Here is a 27,970-nt window from a genome sequence, read left to right as displayed (position 1 = left end):
GTCTCTCATATCATCACTGCAAATATTCTGTATTTCAAATAGAAAGCCATACAACTGTTACATAGACCAATATCTTAATACCAGTAACATATTAGTTTATACAAAAATGTTAATTAAAAGAAAAGACAGAGTGAATGTGTTTTATTTTCAGAGGAAATAAGTAAGACACATACATTCTAATTAAAGTCTGATCAGGATTATTGTGCCACATTATTTGACTACTGTAAAATGTAGTATTATGTTATGAATAACAGACTAAAATACTGTAGCAACTCTATGGTCCTTCGCATGAGCTATGAAACTAGACTGATTTACAGCACACTATGCAAAGCCATGTCAGGTAAGCATTGCGAAATGTATCACCGTTTAAGTTTAAAACAGTACATTTATTTACATAAATCTGACCTATTGTTTTAGTGATGAGATTAAAAAGAAGATATATTTACAGAGTGGTAAGAGATTACAGTAACATCTGGTATAAAATGATGTCTGTTTGAATATTTTCATCTTCAACGTTGACACCAACAGACGGATCTCGGCTTTTCTCTGGTTGCCTCTAAATCTGTAAAACAAAACAAAAAATCCTCAGGCTAACGTTCCCTTTCCACAGCGGCAAAGATTATTATTCAATATCTAATTTAAGAATTTACACTCACCTAACACCGAATCTCACAGGTCAAACCTCAGTGGATTTTCCAGTGTTCTGAAGCTGAGAGATTCATAAAAACACAACAGTGGATTGATCATTGACATGAGGAAATACAACTAACTTGCAGAAAAAGCAGTTAAGTATAAGGAGTACAGCGATAGCTAATTTAGAGAGCAATGCACAAATCTGTGAGTAGTGTACTATCAAGTTACATTAGGTAGATTGTGTTTACAACCATATGAACAATCGCGCAATTTCTGGAAATAAGCTTTTTACTGCACCTTGCCACAGGGCAGATCTTTGGCCTGGTATTGTGGTTTGGCCTTGGGCTTGGGTGCAACTGGTGGTTTTTCTGGGGATTCTGCCAGAGCATTTGGTTTGTGGAAGACTGCAGAGGCTTCAGCTTCAGGGGCAAGTGCTGCCTCCTTAACAGTGATTGTGGAGGCACAGACCGAGGAGGTGTCCTCCACCTCTCCTCCAATTACAGAGTGGTAGCTGTGACTGGAACTGCTGAAGCCACTTACACTCTCTCCTGAAGACTCGGAGCTGTCCACTGGAGCAAAGAGAAGACTCGATTACTTTGATAAATGGATGATCCAATCAACCAATCCATGTGGCTTAGTGGTAAGAGACATTTCTTAAGTCAAGGGAAAGCCAAGGGTCAAACACTGAGTCAGCAATCAACATCCCTTCTGAAATGTCCTTGGATGCCTTTAAAAAATCATTGACCTCCGATCTCTGATCTCTGACTTATGACCTCGTTGGAGGGGAATAAAACTATAAAAGTGTCCTCAGGCTGGAAACATGATACCCAGCTGCCTCAGTGAAGCTGTTCACAGGCTAGCAATAACACATTATCTAAACTACCATTGCATCTAGTCCTCCTGGGGGGTCAGGTTTTATAAAATTTTCTCTCTAGGAAATAATCTGCTCAAAAAACATCATCCAAATCAGTCGTCAAACTTCTTGCCGTTATTGAGCTCACTATTTGGTTACATTGTACAGTTTAGAATATAATATGAAATATCCATAAAATATGTCACTTAGTCAGGAGTCATCAGTTTATTTAAAATAAAAGACTCCTTAAGAAAAAAGGTTGGTCCATTTACATTAAATCATAAGCAATACTCTGGTCATACATGAGTTGAGAACATATATGCTTAGCTGTACACACTGAACTCACACAATAAGTTCTGGCTCCCACTCTCATGGTCCAAGTCGTCGTCCTCCAGAGCTCCAGAAGGTGATACATATCCTCCAAGGCCCCCTGAAACCACTCTCCGCTTCGGCCCACACAGGTAACCCACAGGAGACAAGGAACCTCTTCCAGAGGAAGAGGAGGAAGATGAACTGCTTCCTGAACCAACAGATTTTGGCCGCCGCCCAGGAAGTCCATCCTGTGAACCACATGATTCCGCAGAGGACAGCACCTTGTTTTCTGCAGAGACCAAGTGAGAAGAAGTTTTACAAGAGGAAGAGTGACTAAACTCTCTACTGACTGAAATTAATGGATGAATACCTAAAGAAACCTGTTTTACCTCTTCCCATCAGTACATAGTTCACAGCTCTGTCACTGATAGCTGCATCACTGGGCTGGATGTCCATGAAAGGCTTGTTTCCAATACCCATGAACACTCTCTCCTGCATACGGACCTCTAAAAACACAAATCAAATATTTCAACTTTAATAGACATTGTCAACTGAAATGTTACTTTCACTGACTTCGAAATGTCAAAAAAGATTTTTTTTTTACAACAGATTCAAGCAAATATATTAATATCTGCATACAAAGGTGGTGCAAAAGTTAATATATTATTATAGGCTCTATCAAAGCTCCAAGTAGAACAACAGAACATGCAGCATATGCACAATATCATCATTGGGTATGCTCCTCAATACCTCAGATAGCAATAGTTCATACCGAGCATAACTATGATACCAGGGCCAGTGTGAATTCATGTCAAGTGTTTAGAGAAGTCAGGTTAGGACTGTGTTGTTTAGCTTTTTATGTTGCAGGCATGGGACCATGTTGGAAATAATTGTTTTTTTACTTTAACATGTTATCCTTTGGAGTTTTGTCCTTTTTTTCCTGTGTCTGATAATCCATAAATAAAATAAATCAATTAAATGAGCATCTATTACATTAACCTGACATGTTACTACATTTTTTTTCTGTGCTTTTGCTCGAGGACACAACCTGTAACCAATCTGTACCCAGAGTGTAACCAGTGTGTATATGTTGGTACCTAATTTTATAATGTGTACAGCAGCCTGGACCTACTCTGTATGAAAAATGTCCTGAGATAACTTCTGTTATGATTTGAAGTTATGAAAGTTGTGAAAATTGAACTGAATTGAAACTGAATTGAACCTCTGTTGTGTACTGCCTGCTCCCACAGGATGCGCTCCAGGTCCTTGGTCCAGGAATCCTTCACCTCCCGACTACCTGCTTGAAGTGTGTATGTGTCCTGGGTTTTCCTTTTTCTGAACCAGATCTCAAAACACAGGCCACTGTCACCGCTGTTTTGGGTCAGGCCTATATCTGATGTCTAAACATAAACAAAGAAAAACTGATCATGCACAATGGTAGTTTAAAATATAGCAAACAGTTTGGCAAGTTTGGTAAACACTTGCTCTTGTAATACAAAAGAAAAGTAAAAGTACTTAAATTTATTAAAATTATTGAGTGAAAATGATATTGCGTCTTTTCCATTGTCTTTAATGTAATGCATTATTCTTTTTGTACATTTAACATGTGTTACTATTCAAATATTTTTAAAACATTAATTCTAATGGGTGGCATGGGAACAAAAAGTTATCCATTGTATACTCTGAGGAAATGTATTGCGACAAAAGTAAGTTGCAGAATGCTTAATAATGAAAAACATTTCTCACTTGTAAAGAGGAAGTTGTAGTGTGTGTGAGTGTGTGTGTGTGTGTGTTCGTCAAATGTGTACCTTGAATGACTGTTTGTAGATATACGTGTCATTGCCTACATCCGTCTTCCTGGTCTTGCTAAAAAGGACAAGTTCTTGAAAGAGGAAAATGTGGCGGAAACATTTTTTCTTCCTGAAAGTTACTAGGAACTCATCCTGACGTATCAGCTGCCCCTGCTCTTTCAAATTAACCTGCAGTACACAAAAGGAGAAACCACTGACTGGTGAGTAGCAGTTATCTACTGTAGCAAAAAACTTTAAAATTCATACTGTATTTAACAAGAAAAACATGATGATACATGATTCGATTCTTATGAATCCGGCTCCATATCATAAAGCTCTAGGCCATCATCCCACATAAACAACACCTCCCTTTACTTTCCAAGATTAAATATGATAAAATCTTCTTTTCCTGTGCATCCATGTCAGTCCATCCCAGCACATCCCAGATTAATCATGATGAACGGTATTGCACAAAGCCAAATATGCATGATAAATGTTTCTACTCCTAACCCCTACTACACATCATGCTTTTGGATGTCAAAGTCTTGCCTGTACCTGTTTCCCTACTCTGCTTTCCCCATCACAGGAGAGATGCCAGTGGTGTTGCTCAATACTTGATGAGAGAGTAAATGAGTAATTCATATCACTGTACAGAACATACTGTATCTATAACTGTGTATGTATGCACTGTATATAAGACATCCTGTCTAAAAATCTTAAGCTTGATATCATGGTTAACAACATGTATGTTAAAAGAAACAAACTGTCTTACGTCGCAGTGGTGGATGGCATCCATGGCCAGCAGGTTGTTGCCGTGGCGGAGCTGAAAGTGGATGACCTCCAGGGCGGCCTTGATCTCAGCCATCTCTCTGGTTTGTCCCGGACCACACTCCCTCATCATGTCCTGCAGCAGCAGGCTGTACTTACTGATCCGCTGCACAGGCTTTAGCAGGTATGACCACAGGTCCATCTTATCCCCCAGCTTCAGCTGCTTTTGCTGGTGTATGAGGAGAAGAGATTAAATGTACTGCTAAAGCTATCAGGATGCTACAGCTGAGCTGGAGAACACTACAGGGTTCCCACTCTTTTTCCAGGACATTTCAAGGAGTTTTTTGTTCTTATTCTTATTCTTCTATAGTACAGGACAGAACTTGCTCACAATTAGTAATTATATTACCATTTACCAGTAGGCCTAGTACTGAAACATTTACCACATTTGTATTCCTTCTTTTAACTGCCCCTAAGCAATAGATGAATTTTATCTTTCGTAAAAAAAAATCATCTTGGCACATATTAGCCTATTAAAAGAAGTAGAAAGTGTTTGTTGCATGTACAATTAACATTGTTATGCATGTATTTATCAACCACAACGACAACTGTGAATTTGACATTTATAGGCTCTACAGCATTTCCACTGGGCTTTTCTGAGAATTCTTCTTGCGGCTTCAGAAAAATTTAACTTGACGCTGATATTGCCGCAAGTCGGATCCGTTCTGGGTCTGGTGTGAACAGCTAGATTCACTGACATGGGAGCCGAAAGGAAAAGATAGCGCATTTGCGTTGCATGCTTTTTTGAGTCAGGTAAACCTGTTTTGAAGTGTCCTACCACAACCGGAATATTGTACATTTATTTTGCCCAGAGGATTGTGTCCTACTGACTTTGGTGAACCTCATCTCCTCTAGCGCCAGCCATGAGGTTGACATCTTTGTTTTTTTAGTGAAATGTTTTGACAACTATTATTGCCATGAAATATGGTGCAGATATTTCTGTAGCCCACAAGATGAGTTCAGGTCAAGGTTTTCTTTTGTCCAATGCTTTTGTTTGCGACAAAAAACTTGCAGAATGACATTTGGCGTTCAGCTGTACTTTGTGTTAACTTTGTGTGCTTAACATCAACATGATGAGCATTGTTACTTTGAGCATGTTAGCATGCTGATGTGTGTGTTTAGCTCAAAGCATTGCCCTGCCTAAGTACAGACTCACAGAGCTGCTAGCATAGACTCTGATCTTGTTAAAATACACCATCCTCCCTCGTGTGGAGAAAAAATAATGATATGGTTTAAAGAGAAATGAAAGAATGAAGAGCACAGGGAGGCTCTCACCTTGAAGAAAGCCTGTCCATGATTGATGAGAAGACTATCAGACTGCGGTTTGTTCTTGCTGTAAAGGGCATACAAAGCAAAGCTCTCTCTCTAAAATAAAAGGGAATAAATAAAGACCATTAGTCACCATCATTACCGCCACCAAAAAAAAATGCATGTGTAACACTGTAAAATGCCGCAGTCTGCAGCCAGGACTACTGGTTCCTGGCAAACTCCTTATTTCCAAAGAATATGTGACATCAACACTTAAGCTGTTATCTCTTGGATGCTGAAGACATAGAATCAGTCTACAACCAGGACACATCTGGAAGGGCTTTTGTAAGCAATAGATTATGCTGAATCTTTGCAGTTTTGGTTCAAAACAGGAAACCCTCGACCACTTCTTGACATAGCATCCACTCAGAAAAGCTGGTTGTGCCATGGAAACAGCAATTACTCAAATTTGAGAAACAAAGTGCACCACACTTGCAGATCAAACAGCAATTCACATTCAATACTTTTGCGCACTGTCAACAATACATGTGGCACCTACATGTCGAAGGAAGCAGCGTCCCACTCTGAAGGGTTCGTTCATGCAGCTCTCCAACTCGTTCAGGAAATGATGACGGTGGAAGTCGTGGAGTTTTTCTAAGTTACCGAAGATGCTCCCCCTCTGGCCCCTGAGGTCCTGAGGGACGTCGGCCCTTTCCAGCTCAGGAAAGTAGTGTTCTCGAACGTAACCCAGAGCCTTCACATACTCCCTCTCTGTGGACAGCAGCTCATCCATGATCCTCCGCAGCTTCCTGTTCCACATATAGGAAATGAAAAATGCAAAAATCATTGATTTCATTCAAGCTCATAACTAAACCCAGGTTAGCTTGGGATCACACTTTAACATTATTTATTTGTGGGTATGACGGTATTGTTGGTCAACAACTGTGCCATTCATGAACATAGTCATAGTCTTTACATGTCATTTCTTATTTCCTGAACAGTATCTCAGTAAGCTTTAGATTAAAGCTGGGGGAGGGGGGTGTTACTTACAAAACATTGCTGCTATTGTTTTCTGCTGGTGTGAGTAATGTCTCCAGGGTCTTTAAATCTTTAGGAGTCTGGGTGGAGGCTGTGCATCCTTCAGCCTCCTCTTCATTACTGTCTCCTTTTGACTCGCAGCTCAGGTTTCCTGACCATAAACTCTTGTTATGCGAAATGGGCAGATTTTGGACGGGCTGCAGATTTTGTTCCAGTGGATGTGTCTTGCTCTGACAATGTTTGTGTCTTACATTCAAAGGTGAAAAGCCGGAGCTGCTTGTCAAATGAGGGCTCACATGTGAGCCCTCGCTCAGAGACCGACCCAAAGGTTGGTGCAATGGAAAACCATTGCCCCCCTCAACTGAGTCTGTGCTCCTCAGATCTGCCTCGCTGTGGTGCCCTCTTGGCCCCCATTTGCTTTCTGGATGACAGTTGCAGTTTTGTGGAAAAACAGGAGTGATTTTGTCATTTTTAACTGGTGCTTCGGGTAAGTTTTGTGCTTGGGATTCTCCATTCTCGCTCCCTTTCAAGTCAGGTTTTGAATGGTGGTTGAAGCATACAGCAGTGGTGCTTTCTCCTTCACTTTCTGAGATATTGACTACCTCTTTCTGAGAGGTAAGCTGCGGGGTCAGGGAGCACGTATCTCCCCCCACTTCACTCCTTTTCTCCTCAATTCCCCCATCCTCCCCTTGAGGGTTTGCAGCTGTTCCCTGCTGGATCTGGTTCTTATCTACGCCTTTCTTCTTCTGCATCTCCTCAAGACGCTGCCTGATTTGTTGGCATTGGACCCAGGTTGCATTCCACACTCTCATCACCCCCAAGGCCCCTTTTCCCACAGCACAGGCCTTAGCTTTCAGTGCCTGGAAGTGTGGGGTGGAGAATTCGCCACCTAATCTTTCTTCATACATCTGGAGTGTGCTTAGAGTCTGAGCTGAGTAACACCCCTGCTCTACCTTCTCCAGAAAATGACTGCATTCTTTGGCAAGGGCAGACGCCTAGAGAGAAAGAAAGAGTAAGTGAAAGAGAGAAAAGTGATTTTTACCATTTTGGATTTAAAGGTTAACTCAAACCAGTCAAAAATATGTAGACAAAGGGCAAGTGAATAAAGAAAGACACTTCAATTAGAAATGTGAGATGGGTGAAAAAACATGGAGCAATGACAAAACACAAACCTGCTCACAGAAGCGGTGCACATGCACCAGTGTATCCATTTCTTTGTACCTCTGCTGAGCCCGCAACATAAAATCATCTATATTGGATTTGAAAGTGCTAACCATAGTCCGGAAAATATCTGTTGCAGGACTGGAATAGCTCATGGCAACAATTCCCTCTGCCTCCGTCACTAGGGTCAAGGCATACTGTTGTTTCTCCTGTGATAAATGATAAGATGTCAGGTGGAACTTCCCCCTCCTGTATGAAAGTCCCATATCTACTATTTACTGTTAACAGTGCAGTTATTTAAATATTTTCAACTTTGAGAACAGTAAGGAACTGCTGGTATGTGAAGTGAAACACAGGAAGCCAAATAAGGATAGCTTTGCTGTAATACCTTTGACTGAATGAGAAACAGATCAAAGTTCTGCAAGTCTTTCTCAGTGCACACCAGGGTATCATCTGTTGTGTAAGAGTCCTTCATTTTCTGTTCACCTTCTGTATTGAACCACATCCCAGCCTGCAAGACGTAATGGAATTATACAACGTTGGGTTATAGCTTGGCAAACTAGGAGCGTTGTATTACATATCTTATTTTGGAGAAACACATAGATGGAAAGGTACAAAAAGAGACCAACTGTCATTTGCCTGTCTATACCACATTAATGAGTTTCAGCTGTTTCAACACATATTTTAGATTTTCATATTGTGAATTGACTGAAGCAACTGGTAGTATACCGTGCTAATTTTGGCCTCCGTCTCTCTGAGCCTGAAGAGGAACTCCAGATGCTGCAGTGACTCATTTGATCTCATCACTAGAGTGTGGAGCTTCTCCTCCACCTGGTTATACAGACTCGTCACTGACTCCAGAGCATCTCTGCAAGGAAGGTGAAACAAACTGAGACAAATGGTATCATTTGTAATTTCAAGTGTATTATGAAGGTAAATAGTTTCATTAGAATCACCTCAGAAAATTACAGGCGTCAGTTTTTTGCAAATAGCTAAATGTGTTATAAGTAAGTTAATTAAGGTTGTGAAATGAAGTGTATAATAACTACACATGCCCTTCACTTGCTTGTTGCCTTGATAAATTATTGTGCCATACTGCTGTAATTACAAAAACTTAATAATGTGTGTATATTATAATAATCTGTAAATGTTTAACAAATATTTAGGCATACATACATAATTCACTCAATATCAAAACCTGTTTCTTATATGTTTGCATATGTTGGTTGTATTGGTTTGAACATAAATGTAAGATTAATAACTTTAAGTATCAATATTAAAAGTACTCATTATGCCAAGTGGCAGTGACAGTTGTATTATTATGTATTATTGATTTTTAAATACTGAAGCATTAAAGAGTAGGTAGCATTTTAATGTCAATTCAAACTATGTATTACACTGTTTGATAGTTAAATCAATATTAATGCATCCACATTTATAATGTGATAATATATCTTATGTAAAATCTTAAAGCCCCTGCACACCTGCAGTCCACTCACACATGTTATGATGTCTAATTAATTCGTTCTCAGGACAGTGCAAACTGCACTTGATAACTGCAGATGAGGTGAGATTAAAACACTGAGTGATGTTGCTGTGAGGTGTCTCTCAATACTACACTGATTGGAATGAGAAGTAGAACATAAGTAGACTTAAATATTATGTGATACCTGTAGTCCTCAGACTGTGGAAATCTGAAGTCCTCTCTCCTCATTCTGGCCAGTACAGACCCTCCTTCTCTTTGCAGAGTGACCAGTCGAGCGTCTTCCAGCACCTCTTTCATTGAGGCCTTCTGTTCCTGAATGCATTGCTGTACTTCCTGTGGCAGCCACAGCAAAACCAAAGTCAATTTGTCTGACCTGCTCCAAAATGTTACACAACATCACACTATGAACATGCATATTCTACCTGAGCAGTGTCTATCTTTTTGCTGCCATCCACTTTCTTGATGGCCTTCTGCAACAAGCTGTCTGCCCCTCGGAGATCAGTCATGAAAGAAACCAGTCTCTGAAATTAATTAAATTTAAGACTCAGTGGAAGAGAACAAAAATATGATGCATCGTAATGACCCCAAGAGCTTTGAGGTGAAGAAACAGTACTGTATCTGCCTACAGAGAGCACCAAAGGCAATGCCATCCTGAGGTCAAGAGCAGTCGGTGGGGTCTTGACCTGTACACTGGAACCATAGTTCTACATGAAAAACTTCAGCTGCTTCCCTCTGACCTGCAGTTGACCTGACAAGTATAAAATATCTGCCCCCTCATAACGCTCAGTAATTTACATAAAAATAAATAATCTCATAAATATTTCTGATAGGACTCGTTACTTTCCCATCATGACTATATCCTCCCTGGACTAGACCAAACTAAATTACAGAACAACAGAGATGAAGAATGTTTGAATGTTTGGGAGTGTTTAGATAAAGACTTATCCCCAGTGGATGAACTGTGGTTGAACAACAGTCTACTCTGAATCTACGGGAAACTTAATCTTAAACTTAATCAAAGCAATTGAGGAATATGATACCACAAATATGTAAACGGAGTGAATATTCAGTACCTGATGGAACTGCAGCCAGTCGGTATGACTGTAAGTAAAGGTCCCTCCCAGATCAGAAGTCAGCTGGGAAGCTTCAACTGTCTTGTTGAGGGCTTTCATAGAAGTCACTGTGTCCATCTTACAGACAAAGACAAAGGCAAAGTTACTCTCATTTCTAGTGTCAAATATGACTAAAAGAGACTGAAAGGAGGACGTGAAAGTTGTTTTCATTTCTGACCTGTAACCCTGGCTGTTTTTCAGGTCGAGGACAAGTGTCTTTATCCACCAGCATCACGATACTGTGAACTGCATGGAGAGCTTGCTCCTGTAGCAGGTAGTCAGTAAGTTGAAGACAAAAAAATGTAATTAATTTGACATAAGATCATTTAGATATGAGATGAATGATTGTCACAGCAAAACAAGTGTACTCTCAATAACTTTTAAGTACAATAGGCCTACAGTGTCGGGCCATCTTTTATTGTAAAAATGGGTTTTGCACCCCCTAGTGGATTTCGGCTACTAATGCTATCAGAAACTTCCCCAAAATTTTAATTACCTTGTGTCACAGCATTTTCAGATACATACAATGACTAACCCTGGCAGCATGTTCATTATCTGTGAATCAAGGAATGTAACAATTTGACAGCATCTGATGAAGATAATATAACGTATACTGAAATTTGTCCCCTGCATTTAACCCATCCTAAGTACTAGGATCAATGGGCAGCCAGTGTACAGTGCATGGGATCCAACTAAGCCATTTTCTTGGCCAAGGGCACTGGCTGGAGAATTTTTGTGCTGAGTGCACACATTGCTGATGATGTGTGCATGTAGGTTTGTTGTTTTAACCTGGGCCATCAGCAGAGCTTTGTAGAGTTGAAGTGAAGGCGGCTTCTTCCTGGCATTGATGACCAAAGTCATTCCCAGCTCTCGAATTTCTTTCCTACCAAAACATTGAATCATGTTAGGGCGCATTTAAACATGTCTCACACTTCATCTCAGCAGTCTTTAAGTGATAAATGCATCATTCAGAGGCTTTTAGGCTTATTTACGTAGTCCACTTCTTAAATCTGTATTTATCTTTTTATCTCTCTCTGACAGTCACGCACTCTTCTTCACACTACCTATTCCACACTTTGATGCCTTCCCACACCCCTCTCAATGGCCTCTTCTTGGGTTACTGTTGTGTGAGCCTACATCAGACATGGCTGCTAATTCTAGCCAGGCGCTGCATACCAGACATTTGGCAGCCAGCCTGGCTAGAGACTGTTGTGGTATGGCTCTTTACTGGGGACAGAGGAAGGCCAAGTTATCTGGTATAAAGGCTTTTTGAACTTCAAAGGCTCAGTTAAACCCATTGTAAACAAATGTTGTCACACTGTTAAAGTGTTCGATAGTAGACCTCTGAGGGCTGTGTATTGACACTCATTTGGCAGAGGGTCAGCACAGGTCAGTGTTATTGCCTGCTGATCTTAAACAACTATATATTAGGCAGACTTATTCAGCTCATAACATTGTGACCATGCATAAAATATATTGTTTTATTAGTTGTAAAACAATAACTATACAAAAGGATGGCCCATAACGGGGTTACATAGTCTGGATGTAAGAGCAGGCATCATATCATTCACGGTTTCATCTGGACACAGGAAATATTTTAAATTGTATTCTGCTGCCCTCTTGTGGTCAGACATGGTTACAGCACACATGAGCTTACAGCTTTCTTCTGATTGATTTCAGTACCTTGGTATGGAGTGTAAGTAGAGCAGTAATTCACAGACATTCTGCGCTGACACAAGAGGGGATGTCCACTCCTTCCTGTCACCATGGACTTCCACAACTGCCCTGCCTGTCCTGTCCCTGTTGCCTGAGGGACAGACAAAAAGTTAGTGACAAATAAATGTTTTTCAAAAAGGTGAAAATCTCACCAGTTAGACAATGATTTCATGAAAGTGTTGCTGAATGCTGTAGCTTTGCTTCAAATGTTGTCTATGAAGATTCTCGGTCAGAAGACGTTTTTAGATCAAAAGCCACTGCAGCTGATGATTGGTATTGAAGAACTTTTGACTTTGGCTCTGAGAGGCTTGATTTGCTCAGTTAGATTTTACCATCCGGTCTTTTACACCTTGATGTTGATATGACATTAGTGATGCTGAGGTCTAATGTTCAAAGTAATTTTTAAAAAGAAAACTGCCATGACAGTACAGTATAACATGATCTTGATAAAGACAGAAATCATACAGAAAAGATCATTTGGATTAACGTTATATATTAAGTACCTGGCAAACAAATAATGCCCAGTTCAAGCAGACCACTGACGCTTCTGAAACTTGATATCTCAGTTTGTGTTGACTGGGGAGTATCAGGACTTGCAGAAGGAAGTTGAACTTGTGGAGAAGATAGCCTTTCTATCTTTGAGTGATAGAGTTTTAGGTCTGGTCCATCTGTGGTGGAGGGAGTTTCACTCCTACTTGACTGGGAGTCTGCATGTCAGTAAACACAAACATAATTGTTTTCTCACAAAAAAAGCAAAGAAAACCAAATAAATCAAGGAATAATTGGAGTATTGCAAAAGTTGTGTATGTGTGTATTTTCTTTCTTATGTTATTTAATCCATCAGACTGTGTCTCTTGAGGACATTCTTCAAAGACAGCGCTGAGATTTACTGGAAAGCAGCAGCTTTCACTAACTTTATATTCTGTCCAGCAACCTTTACCCTATTATACAAACAGTAATTATTCAGTTCCTCATTCATGACTCTTAACAGTCCTCTATTAACATGGATGCAGCTGCACAGCTGTGTACAGACAGCCTTTAAACATTGGACATGGGCTCTATAACAAAACACTTTGGTGGCATGGCTACTAAGCCTGGCTTTGATTTCAGACATCTTAATTGGCCTCTCCTTAGAGCCAACAAAGCCTCGCCTGTCCCTTCTCTCTTTGCTACTTTAATAGTCCATGACAAGCATGTCTCCAGTCAAGATCTCAACATGCCCCTCTGAGGGCATGAGGGTGCATGCCACTGAGTGCAGGGGACACAGAAACCCCCTTTCTTGCACGTTATGTTGTCTCTCTACATTAGAGGAATGCTCTGCTCTTTCTTTTTACCCAATGGGTTCAGGCCCTCCCTTTCATTGGGGTGCAGCATGCTATTTCCGTTCACTCCCTCGGTAATGGGAATAACATGAATGTAGCCTCGCAGCCAAAAAACCCAGACAGCAGTGGGAAGATAATTCTCAAGCCTGATCTTTGACCTTTGAACCCTCTTTCTAAAAAGACCCTTATCATCTGCAACCCTCAGTGTCGCAAATTCCCTCAAGCATGCAAGGTCACGGTTGAGTTTCAATCAGTGTGTTTGGCGTGAGTGTTCAGTAGCCCTTGGAGCATTGAGCAACAGATCATAATAAAATGGCTGTGCAGTAGGGGTGTAACAAAAACCGATTTGAATCGGAAAATCGATTTTGATTTAAAAGATGCGAGTGCATCGGTACACGGACTAATAAATCTGTCTTGTTGTAGGCTTTGAACCGGCGATGGCCCGATTAAAAAGTTTTAAATCGGTTTATGCTGCTGATGCAGCAGCAGCTGCTGGCAACTGCATCTCTCTCTGACCGTCTCTCGCTCCCTCCCTTAAAACTCTCACGAGACTTGTCGCAGTTACGTCAGATTAGCGCTGTGAGTTTGTGAGGGAAAGTTTAAAAAAATGGCTGACTCGGGCAGGATTCACAACGCTCCAGGAAGTTTAAAGTCTAAAGTGTCAAGAATGGAGTACTGGATAAAAGCGTTGCTATATGCAAAGACTGTAAAACTGCGATAAAGTACTCCGGTAGTACGACAAATCTCCACTCCACTTGGTGGACAGCATGGGGAAACAGACGAGGAGGGCTACAACAGATAAGCACAAAGACACCGACAGAAATACAGGACTTATTCCAGCCAAAAATTCTTTGAATTTAATTAGCATTGGAGAGCTCTTACGTGTTGTTACATGTAATAAACAATGACAAAACTACAAATACACTTCTCTTTAGTCTTTGATGAATCTTTTTGAAGGAAATGCCACATTTACAAGTTAATTCATTTTATGAAATGATTGTCTGCTTTCAACAAGAAATCCATTGCATCATACCCTCTCGAATTGAGCCGTGCCACATCGAATCGAATCAAATCGAAATCCTTCAGAATCGAACTGAATCGAATCGTTCCATTTTAAAATGTATCGTTCCTGAATGTATAGTACCCCATGTATCGAGATACGCATCGAATCGTCTTTTATTGGAGAGATGCACACCCCTACTGTGCAGTAATAACAATGTACAAATTTTGTGTGTGGATGGGGGTTAAAAAGAAGAGAGAACAGGAAAATAGGATGATTGTGAAAGATTGAATCAAAAGTGTTTAGTCTGTTTAGTCCTGCCTGCTCTGCTTACCTTTTTTAGGACACTTTCTTCTTTCCAGCTTCTGAGTCACCTGATCCAACAGTTCACCCTTCTTACACTGCATTATGCTGGTGATTGTTTCAGGGCAGATATCACTGTGGCTCCTGTTATTGAGTTTATAGAGAAGTGGACTCCCTTTAGAAGTCTCTGACACAGTGGACAGGGACCTAACCTTAACCTTGTGTTTTCCTGATGGTTTCACAACATCCACCTTCTGATGTGGTTTAATGTCACCATCACAGTTCTCCAAGAACAGATTGGATCCTGAATGCACACTATGCGTAGCATTATGTCCTAATTGGTGGGAAATAAGTTTCATCTGAACTTTCTGACTATGGCTCAAACCAGGGGTTGATTTCAAAACAGTGGGGGGTTCCTTCATAAGATTTTCTGATTCAAAACTTGTAGGGCGGTCTTTGAGGTGGGATGCAATGTTTTCTGAAGTTAATTCACAGCAGTGTCTGTATTTGCACAGCTCATTACTTATCAAGGGTTTATTACAATGCTTACAAAAGATTCCAAGTTCATCTCTTTGAGCTTCACATGTACCCTTGGATCCTAACTCTCCCTCTTCACAAAGGCCAACTTCCTCCAGTGCAGCCAGGAGGTCTACACTTCCCGTCTCAAAAGTGACTGGGTTTTTCAGTGCTGCCACATATGAGTCTCTGTACCTACACTTCAAGTCTTGATCAGTGGGCTCAAGCCCCAGCCTTCTCTGGCTGCATGGTGTACAAGGCTCCTCTGCACACTGAAGGGTGCGTCCACAGGGAACACTATTTCCAAGCGGTACAGGTGGAGGTGGTCTGACAGGTTTGAACAGAACTGAATTGGGTGGATTTGGATGGCTGCCTTTCTTTTGATCCACAAACTCGTTCCCTTTGGCGATATCCACCAAGTCCACATAATCACCCTCAATCTCTCTATAGTTACGACTGTCCCACGTATTAGGAGAAACCCAACCCACTGGTTTGATTAAAGGTTTAGAGTATGATTTGGGGGGTCGTCTTTCATGGTCCATTTTGACAAGTTTGGAAGAACAGTCCATATGTCTCAAAGATGCTGACATCCTGTCCTGTGCAGGAAGAAAAATTGCTTCCATCGGAAGGGTGGAAGAGTTAAAATGGGAGGGAACAGAGATCTGCTTTGTTTCAGGAGGAGCTTCCCGATAAGTGGGCATGATCTTAGGCTTGTCCAAAAACTCTGGGATGGCAATTTTAGCCCAGGGCAACTTGATTACTCCTTGATCTGTGCAAAGCAAGCAACGCGACAGAGGAGTTCCATGCCGTCCTTCATTGATGTCTTGCAGCCATTCTTCGGTAAAGATGCAAGGGTAGGAAGTCTCAGGGACGGGGGTCTCCTCCACTTCTCGACAGCCCTCCTCCAGAAGACTTTTGAGGACAACACGAGCCGCTTGTTCCCCAAAAGGTTCCACCTGTAGATAGAAGTCTCCAGGACGCAGCAGCAAAGGGTTCACAGGCGCTAACTGGATGACGGTTTTGTCATGGAGACAAAGAGGCCAGCCCTCACAGCGGAAAACCACATCAGAGTATCCAGACTAGAAGACAATAAAATAGCATCGTTTCAGTGTGATTTTATTTTAATTTGCTAACATTATCTATGAAATTCATAGACAACCCAAATACCCCACTGGTGGAGGGCACTATGAATGACCAGAGTAGAGTTTCAGATGGGATATTCAGAGCCTTAGTAATATAAATATATATATATATATTGATAGTGAAACATAAAAAAAAGGTAATACATGTATTTTGTAACTGCTATTATTCTCTGTCTTACTACTACTTGGGGATAACCAAGTTCTGTAACTATAGTTTTTATTTTTTATAGCATTATTTGGGGGGCTTCAGGGATGTATTTGGCAAATTGACACCATTAAAACTATGCCAAGTTACATAGTATTTTTTCTATGATTTATTTTTTTTATGATGGACATTGAAGTCAGTCAGTCTTTGTACACTGGGTGCAATCTCTACCAGGTGAGCAAAAGGGCCCTCCGTATATATTTTATTACAGCTCTTACAGTAATTTCCCCACGGGTTTTAATAAAGTATTTCTGATTCTGATTCTGATTCTGATTTTTAAATTATGTATGCTGTTTGTTCGATATGTTATGGGGTTCTCAAAGCTGAATCTCGCTGCTGCTCAACCCTTTTGACTGCATCCCCAAGGAGTCTTTTCTACTAATTTACTGTGAGTGCGGCTATAAGCACTGATATGTATTGATACTCACACATGCTGCCTGTTGGACACTCTCCAGCAGGTGTTTGGAGGGGATGAGAAAGTCCAGCAGGCACTGTAATGCATCTCCGTGGTAACGTTCCTCAATGGTGCGAAACAGCTGGCTGAGGACAATGGGAGCTGTGGCCTCAAAAGGCGGGAACAGGGCCGATAGGGCACTCTGGATGGACGAGTCCAGAGATTCTGGGTTCTGGAGGACAAAAAGAGATGGTGGACAGTGAGATGAGGTGTGTTTAATAACATTATCCTGTGAATATACTGCAGCAATAACAACAAAACATTTAAAAGACAATAAATGAATAGAATTTATAAAAGTAGACTGCCCTTGTCTAAGAAAGAAATCTAATTCATTTTATTTTGTGATTTTGCATGTTATAGCCTACTTTTAGACCTAATATTATCAAAGCCACAGGAACTCAACCAAACCATAAAACTAGGATTGCAGACACCAAATGAAAAACACTTTACAACAAATTAATGTAAGAATAAAGCTGCTGTGCATGTAATTAAGGCTTAACAGATCGTCAATGTTGGTGCATAAATAAAGGAGTGGTGTGATCTGCACATTCTTTTCAAATGAGAATTGTATTGACCTTCCAACCAAGGCAAATGAACAATAAAATATTTAATTTAGGCAGAATAAATCTTCCATCACAGACTGTCTTGTCTCATATAATTAAAACTGCTGGCCTCAAACTGAAATACTGCTATTGCGGTTATTTAATAGTATTGAATATGGTTTAAATCTTTACTGAATGGCTTTTTAACAGCCTCTATAATTTCCAGCAACATTAATTTTAATTTGATTAGAAATATGAATATGCGAATGAAAAGGTGAACAAACCTGACAGCAATCTATTGTGAATGGAAATAGTTGGACATAGTTGGAGGAATGTAGGACTGGAAAAAGTACATAAAATAACATTTTAATGGGTTCATCAAATTTCATGTGTATGGAATCACACCATCTGCCCTTAAAGGGGTCCACTTATGACCTGCGTTTTAGGTTTATGTAATCTTTAATACATACGTCTGATAATATTGGGCTAATACAAGTTTTACGATGCAATGTGCAATGTGTGGGTGAGCCTAATGGAAAGCTTTTCAACTTATCTGGAGATGATTAAGTCTGTCCTGCATGAGTATGAGCAACTTGTTTCATGTCTGGCCAGGGTATGCTTCATTTAAACTAGTATATTTGTAGCAGACCAGGGTCAGCGTCTGATCTTACTCAAAATGACAAGAAGAAGCAAAGCAGACCAAAGAAACGCACACACCAAAGAAACGCACAGACCCCTAAAAATGCAACTGTGTAAAATGATATCATTTTGTGTCAAAAGGATCACTTGGTGTTAATGTTTACTGCACATACAAATGTCTGCATTGGATAAGCCACTAGCACCAGCTGTAACATGGGTAAAGTCCAGCTAAACACACGGAAATGTTTCGGATGAAAGGGGGCCAGCTTTAAAGTATTTTTGAATACGCCTGACAGCATGAATTTGAGGTAGTTTTGAGATGTGAGAAACATTGATTAGTAAAATGGCAAAGCTTTTTAATGCACTGCAAATGTTTTACTTGATTTTATTGCGTAAAAGGAGCTACAGTAAAATGACTTGTAGGCTTTGCCTGTCAGTTGATTGTAAACTGTCCAATAAATCAAACAAAAAAGCATAAAAATAGTTATATGTATGTAGCCTACCATCATTTAAAGAGTATACAGTTCCTATACAGAAGCATAGTGACTCTGAGAAGTCTACTTAGGCAGTAATGCTCTGAGCCTACATGCTAACATCAACAGATCAGCATGCTGCATGCACAGTGGCAATTTTAGCAGGTTTGATGTTTGCCATGTTCACCAACATATTACTAATTAGCGATAAACTCCTAAGGCTAATGGGAATGTCACTGTGGATCATAAACCAATTGAAAAGATACAGCTGAGTCACCCCATCCTGAGCACTGAATAACGTCACAATCCCTTTGCCTGTGTTGCTATCCCACCTTCTCTGTGCTTTGTTTACAAAGCCGGTCTGGCATGTAATGTATGCCTGTCTGGTCGTGTGTGCATGTTAGTGCCTATGAGTCCCTCCATTTCCAACTTAGGAGAGCGACTTAAACTGCCGTTCTTCTCATCTATGTTGATGAGTTAAAGATTTATTTTGACCAAACCAGAGTTGGTGATCGCCTTTAAATATTCTAGGCACATCAATCTCTCTATGATTCATATATGCGTTTAATATAACCGTCAGACTTGTCTGGCGTTTAATACAGGTGTAGGCCTACAGAAACTCTATGATTTGCTTTAGTTTTTTAGCACCTGTAGAGATTGAATTGTACCGTTTTGGTCATTTAGTCATATAGTCAAATAAATGTCTCTTTGTCATGAAAAGAAAAAGGAATAATATTCATATTGAGGTGACAGCTGGAAATAAGCACTTGACACTTATTTTGGATCTGGACAGGTCTTAGGCGCTAACCACAGCAGGCGTACTATTCATACAATCAGTTCACAGTACCTTGCTGTGTTAATCTCCCAACCCCACAAAGGAGTCTGTTTTTAGCCCCTTCCTCATATAGTTTGATGGCCTAACCAAGACCAGAGACTGGCCCAGAGTAAATACAAGTGCAGCAGCTTCAAAGACCTCACACTGCTAGCACTGGGACTGCGCTGACTGTTTGGCTAACGGATACTTATATGAGCACCTTGGACAGCCATGAAACATTGGGAACAAAGGTCATAAAATGTTTCATGATTCACAGAATACTTTAGTAAATCATTTAACTTTGATTGTACTACTCAGTTTAGTCTTTATATTCATGGTTAGCTAAGCTTTCATTTTGATACATGGTGGTTTTGTTTAAATGAAGTGAATGTAATGTGTGTGAAATAAGCTAACATTAATCAACAGAGGTTAATGCGGGATGTTGGATCTAAATCAATATCAATATTTGACCACTTATGCTAAGTCTTTGTATCTCCTGTAGAGATTGGATGTCCTCAGTCGAAAAGAATGCTTCCTTTTTCTGATTGTGCACATCTGTCACAATAGATTAGGAAATGGAGAACAGAATACCTCGAGGCTGACTTTTGACTGGTAATGCATCACAGCTGTTTTAGACTGACTGCAGCCATTCAACTCTGGGTTCTACTGTATTTCTGAAAGATAATCCCGAGGTCATATACAACACAGTTCTGTGACATTACTATACAGGGCTGAGACATTCAATTTCTCTATGTGTAAGTTTTATTACTGTATTACAGTTAGTATTACTGATCTGAGACCTGTACTGATGATTCCACAAAATGATTTGACCATGTCCTCTCTTCTGTAGCTCAACTTTAACTCAATACATCACTGCAATTTAAACTAAAGTTTTAGTGACTTATTATCATAACCTTACTTCAAAATAATTTGAGATTTGAATCTCTTTTATTAACAATCTGGCTAAGATGACAAAGGATAAACTTCTTCTCAGAACAAAGGTTAAAAGCATGAGATGACTGGAACTCCTCTCTGTGGGTGGTTTGGCTAGTGATATTCATATGAGTGAGACTCTCTTGATATTTTACTAAGCATAGCGCAGCTGGACCCAGTTCAGACAGAATAGCCAGCCAAATGAACTGAGAGTATGGACGGTGGCTGCCGGTGTTGTGAGTTCTCCTGGATTTCATTACATCTGATAAACTGCCAGAATGAATTTTTCTGAGACAATGCAAAATTGTGTCCTGGTGTACCTACTGTAGTTTGGTTTGGTACTGTATAAACAGTCATTTTAATTATAATGGTAGTCATTATCATAATCATAGAAAAAGTGTCAGTTGTCCATTTTAACCTATGACTACAGGTAAAGTAGTTAAAACATGTTGGTTAGTTGGCACAATTCAGTAAGCAAGCTATTTTGGATCTGAATTGGTGAAGAGCAAATTATGACGTGTATAGGACTTGAAACTCAAAGTTTCTGTTTTTCTCAGTCTTGACTTGGCACTTGAGTGCAAAGACTTGAGAGTTACTTGAAACATGCAAAACAATGACTTGGTCCCACCTCTGTATGTTTCCTATCACTATCACAGTTCTCCCAAGGCCTAGTTTGGGTACTCAGTGGAAGTAAAGAGGTTGTACACCACATGAAAAAAGTGATGTCAGCGCCTACCCTCTATAAACACCAGGAATACACCTTATGTTCTGAGATGAAAGCTGGAGTTTCCTGATCCTTTCATGCAGTCTCTCTTTGACTGAAGTCAGGGATAGAGCATATCTTTAGTGAATATTACTTCAAGATATAGTGAAAATAACAAACATGTTACAGCTTTAAGAGGGCTAGAATATCAATTATGATTAGAATACAAATATCACAGCTGTTAAAATACAGAAAAGGCAGTTAATCTTTTTCAGGTCAGTGTACGGTAAGTGAACTACTTACAGAAAATAATGTGATAGTATAATAGTGTAACATGCCCACATTCCATTGGACACACATTAGTCCATGTTGCTGGTCAGGATGCCAGGCAAGTAGTATCCCTTCAGACCCTGGGACTTGAGTGTAGTCCCTCTGCTGTTTTGTCTGCACCACAGCCGTTCCTTTTGTTTTTTTAACAGTTCCTCCCATTACAAAAACTCCTGGTTAACCACAATTTGTTCAGTCCCATGTGAGCACCCAGACACAATCACTTCCCTACATCACTATGATAACACAATCTTTTACTGTATATCAGTGTATAGGATCTAGCACTTTTTTCCTTAAGTTGACAGAAACAGAGTTGCTACCTCTTTTTTTCCCAAGGTTTACTCCCATATTTAACCAGTGAGGAGCATTCAATCAGGCTTAAATCCTGAACCTTTATCTTTGGCCTGCTGAGACAGTGGGTTTTGGTCAATGTCCAGCTGATGACCACATTCCACCGCCGCCTCCTCTACACATTCAATACAAGGGGATTCCCTCTCTGTCCACTATTGTCCAGTGCAGCCCATGATTTAACTGTAGAAAGAGCTCCATTCTCCAACAAAGATCATTGTTTGACTTGAATTGGCATGCTAGTACGGACAACAGGCATTTGTTATAAAGGTTCAATCTCTCTTTGTCTTGTCCACCCTTCAGGCCCCCTGGGAGTTTTTGCAGTATTAAGTAGATAATTACAGGTTCCTCCATACTGCCTTGGGCTTCAGCCAAAGAAAGTCAGGGCCTAGATTGGAGCCACTGTATAAACAAGCTGTCAAGGTGGGAAATGCACAGTGTGTATCAGCCACAAAGGTTCAAAAGATTAGAGTAGCTAAGCTGTCCAGAATGTGATTTTAAAGAAGATTATCTTTAACTAAATGGACACAGCTCCTGATGCGACATGCTGAAAGGATTTGTTGGGGTCTCTGTCTTGACTGGTCATCACATTTTCTTGAAATCCTCATAATAATAACGGACTGTCACTCCACCTCCGGGCTAAAACCAAAACATAAGCAGAAGTGACAGTTGAGTCAAGACCTGCCGGTAAATCCTAAAGACTGTCTGAATTCTGCATGTATGGACATGCGAATATGTCCAAGAGTCTCAGATGACACACCACACACTCAGCCACAACAGCAGCCACTCACATTGTGGACACAGAAGGCTGATGGGATACGACACCTAACCGCAAGAATGGGAAGAATAAGGGGTATAAATGTCAAGTGATTCATGTCCATATGCAGATTTCACCTTTCTTTCTCTTCATTTGTGGTTCAGAAATAGTCACAGTAAACATATTTACAGCTTATTAGTGGTTCCACACAAAACCCTAAAGTGGGATGATGTTGAATGTCATAATCGCAATCAAGATCACAGCTTCAGTCATATCATAATCAAAAACATGTTTCCAGTATCTCTCGGTTATTCCCTATCTTCTTCTTTTTCCTCCATACACATTGGTATCTCCTGTTTTGCTAGTGAGACAGTCTTATCTTTGTGTAAGATCCACGCTTGTTAAACTCAGCAGAGGGGCACTCCATTCAGCTAAGCCATCTTAAATCCTTTTAAGCAATAAAAAGGCCCCTACAAGACAAAACTCCTACAGAATTTCGTAGAGTCACTGCTGCCAGGGGTAAACACAGTGTGTGTTCGCTAACGGACCTCTAATCTGGCAGGGTTCCTATTATTCATTCATTTATTTTGTAGTTTGCAAGAACTCAAGCTATGTTTGGAAAGTGAGGAGGCCACATAAATAGTGTGTCAGGTTTCTGGTTTGGCCTTTTTTTCTAGTATTGCAATAGATCCAAGAATTTAAAACTGGCCAGTTTCTACGGTATTGTGTGTGGGTAGCTGTGATTGGATTTCACAAGTCCCTCATTAATCTACCCAGAATCTGTAAATAATGAACAATGGACGTCTGGCTTGTGATATTCTACTGTAGAACTTAAAAGTCTCAAAACAACCCTTCAGAAAATATGTCTTCTATAATCTTGTAGGACAATAGACCAAGTGTGTCTGAATCCAGTGTTAATCTCTTCTGTCATCTCTTTTGAAATCCAAAAACTCTGAGTCACAGCTGCACAGACTACAGGTTATAATATGTAACATTTCAAAAACAGCGGGCTGAAACAATGCGTCCATTCATTCTCTGAACGGAGGATACTACTGTGTCGGATGCAGTCAACAAAAGGACAGATCTCCTTTGCTGTCTTGCCAGGTCAGCATATTTCTTAAATAGTACCGCAGGATCAGACAAGTGCAGTTTAGCCAAGTTGCCAAATGCCTGATGAGGTGATTGGCAAGGAAGTGCAGCGGGTTTGTTGTAGGCACAGACAAACAGACAGCTTCCCCAAAAGATAAAAAGCCCAAGTGAACATTAAAAACTAAAACTGCCATGTAACAATTGAAGAGTTCACATTTTTTTCTGGAATTTCTCCATGTGTGACTCATAATGAACCACTCCCATTAACACAAAGACAAAAAGAGCCTGCATTCTGGCAAACTATGAGGAATAAAATTCAAAATGGTTTGTTTTTGGAGACTGCAGTACAACATAATAGCTCCCATAGTTCAACTTGCAATGTTAAAATGGCCAAGAAATTGAAAACGATTAATGATACAAGTAAAGGAAGGCCTTGTGAAATCCATTAAGTCCTAGCACAAGGGATTTGTTAGTTGGTCAGCATGTGAGTGTGTATACAAGTAGTGTACTAAACACTGACATCTGCTGCTGTTCTTCTTGAGATTAGCAAAGTTTGTACACAAACAGAGCTAGAGGAGTATACCTGGCATTCTCCACATCTAGAAAAATGCAGGACAGAGAAAAATGACATTGTCAAACTAAATTTAAAAATAATAAAAACGCAAAGTCTTTATCTCATTCAGGAAATGTTGCCTTGTCACACAGGGCGCCACCCTATGCGCAGCCCTGAAGGTTTGATTGAGACTGCTCAGCTGGTTTTGAATTCCATGACAGGAGACTCGTGTGTCATGATCACAGACAAAAAGCAATTAGAGGAGCCACAACAACACTACCTTTCAGAAAAACAGTCTGGGAGACAAAAGACAATGTTGCAGTGTTTCTAGAGACAATGCATGCTGAAAACTGCTTCACAGACAGCTTATAGCTCCCCCCCCCACAAACACTGGCTCTGTTTTGAATATACACTGCACAGTCTCTGTTGAGTTTGACCCAGTTTTGTGATACAGCGATAATAAACATGGAACACCACACAAAATATGGTTCACAGCTCCATGACAACTCTCAGAACATAGACTTGCTGACTAAAGCAAAATAGAAATTATTCAGCTCATACAGTTCCACGAGACAGATGTCTGCAATTATGCATATTTTCTCTCACAAATCACATCAGTTTATTGCATAGATTTTCCCTGTCTGCCTCTAGAAATATGGCGAAATCACAGCAAGTGAAACAGTGGGCAGGAAGTATTATTTGTCTGCCAAAGGGAGCACAGACGATAGTATTGCAAAGACGCGGTGGCTTATTACAGGTAAGGGAGGTAGCTACTGATGACTGTCCCATGGCTGTTATAGAGCAAGAGACACAGCTGTGACCCTTTAAAGCCGGGTCAGCACATATAGAGTCAGCCAATCAAAATCTGGATGCTCTCACACAGTGTGTCCACAGTGTTTTGAATGGTTAATAGATTAATGTATGTGCATGCATACTCTCAGCTGAGTGACTGAAAAATGCACTGTGACTGATGAGCATAACTGAGTGTTCCGATAAGGTCACTGATGAGATGGAGCAGGTATGTGAGATGTTAACAGGTCACTTGTTATGACAAATCGACAGAGAATAAACACCCAACTCTGCAGTTCTCTTCTGATGTACTAAGCATTTTAACGTCTTTCAGCTCATTGTTTTCAGCCCACCACTTTACTGCTTTTGTTTGTTCAGTCTCAACGTTTTCATTAGCATTATTTCTAGACGTACAGCAAAAAGACACTGGTAAACCCATATCACCTGAACAGCACCAAACCTCAGACAGGCAAAGTTAGCGACTATAGGTAGTGAACACTAAAAAGCATTTAGGAGCTAGAGACACAGATATTTAGTTAGTGGAGAGCAAAACAGAGCAAAAAGGAAAGTGAATATTGGACTTTTATCAGGTGGACACAAACAAGACACAAAATAAATGCTAATGTTGCAAGATGTGTCTGCTAGATGTCTAACTAGATCATTGTTTGCTAACATGTTCACCCTTTAAACTTCATAGGGTGATAATATAAAAATGTTGTTAACTGCTTGTTGCTTGCTAACTGTTTGCTTAATGCAGGTTCAGAAAGATCAGTCTCCTGGTTCATATTTTGCCTTGTGAAAGATAGATCTACCATCTTTTACTTGTTCTTCTAAAAATAACCTAATGATGGTTGGCCTTTTTTACGATTTTAGATGAATCACAGAAAAACCTGCTAGACTCAAACTAAACATGTTTGAACAAGACGAGAGCACATCCAAAGCCTAAGAACAACTCTCATACATGCTTTGATAATTTTCATTAACTTTGAATATACTTTGAATACTGCAACAGGCAAACAAATGTGAATACAATCTGCACCAGATAACCATGTTTACTGTACAGTGAATGAAAAAAACATGCTGCTCTAAGGCCTTAAGAAGTAAAGTGCTTGACCTTGCTGGTGAATGAATAACTCTTGGTCATCCTCGTCACACAGTTACTAAATGCAAATACAATGCACACCAGCAGGTCTTGGCTCTGGGCTACTGAGTGTTTACCCTAGATTGAAACTCCTGGTTGTGCACGGTGCAGTAATCTAATAATTTAGACTCTGCAGGCTCATGACTTTAAGTTGGAGGGTGGTCACGGAAAACGACATCAGTCATGCAATAAGTAAAACAAACAGTTGGGGCTGTAAAAGCTGGTCAAACAAGTGCAATGAATGTGAAGGTAGGACAAAGTGCAGTGCTGGTCACCATGATGAGGAGCCAAGTCTGGACTCCTTTAACATCCTTATTTTTCTGCTCTCTGTAAATTTATCTGGCACGCATGAACAGATGTTATGGGTCTGACTGCTTTCCATATAAGGAAGAAAGGTACAGTGAATAAACAGAAAAATTAATAGTAAGTGAATGAATATATTTCAATTTACCAAAAATGTGTGTTTATAGCCAGTCTTCTAGAGCTAAGAGATAAATATTCAACAATACAGTATTATCTTTATCTAAAGCTTACTATTTATTTGCATTTATTTGACAATTTTCTCAGCAGTAACAACCGGTAAATAAAAGTTCAAAGAAGCCACATCCTCCCACAAACCCAAGTCTATCACATTCCCATCTTAGTTTCAGTTAGGACCGGGATTAGACTCTCTCCAGTCGTAAAAAGCCCTGCGGTTTGAACTTTTTAAAGTGCCTACACTGAACTGGAGAATTCCATTATGTGCACATGCAAAGTAGTCAAATAATTTATACACCAAGACACTCTCCATTCCCTGAAGTATGTGTGCCATCTGCATCAATTAAGCCCTAATCAAAGGACTTAAAGATGCAAAACAAAATACCATGTTCCTCTCTCTGTCACTCTCTCTTTGTCAGTGTGCACACACTTAAAAAGCTGGAGATGCTGTGAGCTGTTGATGTGAAACAGTCCCACCAACTGTGCCCGGGATAACAAAAAGCTTTGAAGAGTGCAGTGACATTAGCTTTGTTTCATAAAGTTTCATAAAAATAGAACAAAGAAAGAAAGTATCATGCTACAGAAAAAAGGGATTGAAATGTGTGAACTGTGCTTACATCTAAAATTTCATGCATGACAGAGAGAAACAAAGTCACTTGTCCAAACCAGAAACTCACACTCTCAGTTACTGGGCCAGTGGAGCACTTTAACTCTTATACCAGAAAGTAACAACATAAGAATGACACATAGGAGTAAAACTTGGATGTTACTTTACCATCTTTGCAGGAGTTTCTCCTCTATCAGGCAGAAAGTTTTCTCATTTTTTATCCTGATAATCCTCTCCAGACAGCCTCCCTGGGCTCTGTGCTGGGAGACTTGCCATGTTTAGTGCATCAACAACAGAAGTCGACTGAAGTACATCCACATGACAGTGAGTTGTCTTGATAGAAAAGTAAGTAAAGTTATTTCCATTCTTCGTAGACTTTTACACAAGTCTGTGAGTGTGTAGCACAGAAAGCAGCAAATTGCCAGGCTGCCTGTTGATCTTCTAGCTCCTCTTTCACTTCTCCTTTGCGTCTCTGGCTGCTCGGAGTGTTTGGGGTTGAGAGAGAGAGAGAGAAGGAAGGAGGGAAGGAGAGTGTCTGAGAGGGGGAGGAGAAAAGCTTTCCCTTTCTGAGGAAATCCCCCTCGAGGCTTTTCAGAGTTTCTTCGCTCTCTCTCAAACACACACAGGCTCTAAACACAATATGCTGCAAATCTGACATA

The 27,970-nt window shown here is 40.2% G+C and overlaps 1 protein-coding gene across 1 annotated transcript; it reads right to left on the bottom strand.

The window, feature by feature from the left end:
- Position 1: 1 nt before the first annotated feature.
- Positions 2 to 27,803, bottom strand: quo (quattro). Its single transcript, XM_035661882.1, has 24 exons — positions 27,480 to 27,803; positions 17,094 to 17,291; positions 14,834 to 16,397; positions 12,681 to 12,884; positions 12,145 to 12,268; positions 11,251 to 11,344; positions 10,640 to 10,726; positions 10,423 to 10,539; positions 9,772 to 9,870; positions 9,534 to 9,682; positions 8,593 to 8,731; positions 8,252 to 8,374; positions 7,875 to 8,072; positions 6,715 to 7,697; positions 6,224 to 6,473; positions 5,692 to 5,781; positions 4,361 to 4,585; positions 3,607 to 3,777; positions 3,021 to 3,198; positions 2,188 to 2,304; positions 1,833 to 2,087; positions 931 to 1,202; positions 657 to 709; positions 2 to 562 (listed from the first exon to the last, which is right to left on the bottom strand). Exons 1-23 carry the CDS (start codon positions 27,480 to 27,482, stop codon positions 677 to 679), a joined length of 5,673 nt encoding a protein of 1,890 aa, XP_035517775.1. The 5' UTR covers positions 27,483 to 27,803; the 3' UTR covers positions 2 to 562; positions 657 to 676.
- Positions 27,804 to 27,970: the final 167 nt, after the last annotated feature.

Source organism: Morone saxatilis, unplaced genomic scaffold (genome assembly GCF_004916995.1).
Source record: "Morone saxatilis isolate NCDOM2014 unplaced genomic scaffold, NCSU_SB_2.0 Contig18, whole genome shotgun sequence".
Lineage (NCBI taxonomy): Eukaryota > Metazoa > Chordata > Actinopteri > Moronidae > Morone > Morone saxatilis.
This window is presented reverse-complemented; position numbering and strand designations above follow the sequence as displayed.

Coding starts and splice junctions, on each gene's coding strand:
- quo (XM_035661882.1), bottom strand. Junction 12,885..14,833: donor AAGAAAGTGTCCTAAAAAAG/GTAAGCAGAGCA, acceptor ACTGACATGCAG/ACTCCCAGTCAAGTAGGAGT. Junction 1,203..1,832: donor TGGGAGCCAGAACTTATTGT/GTGAGTTCAGTG, acceptor TCTTTGCTCCAG/TGGACAGCTCCGAGTCTTCA.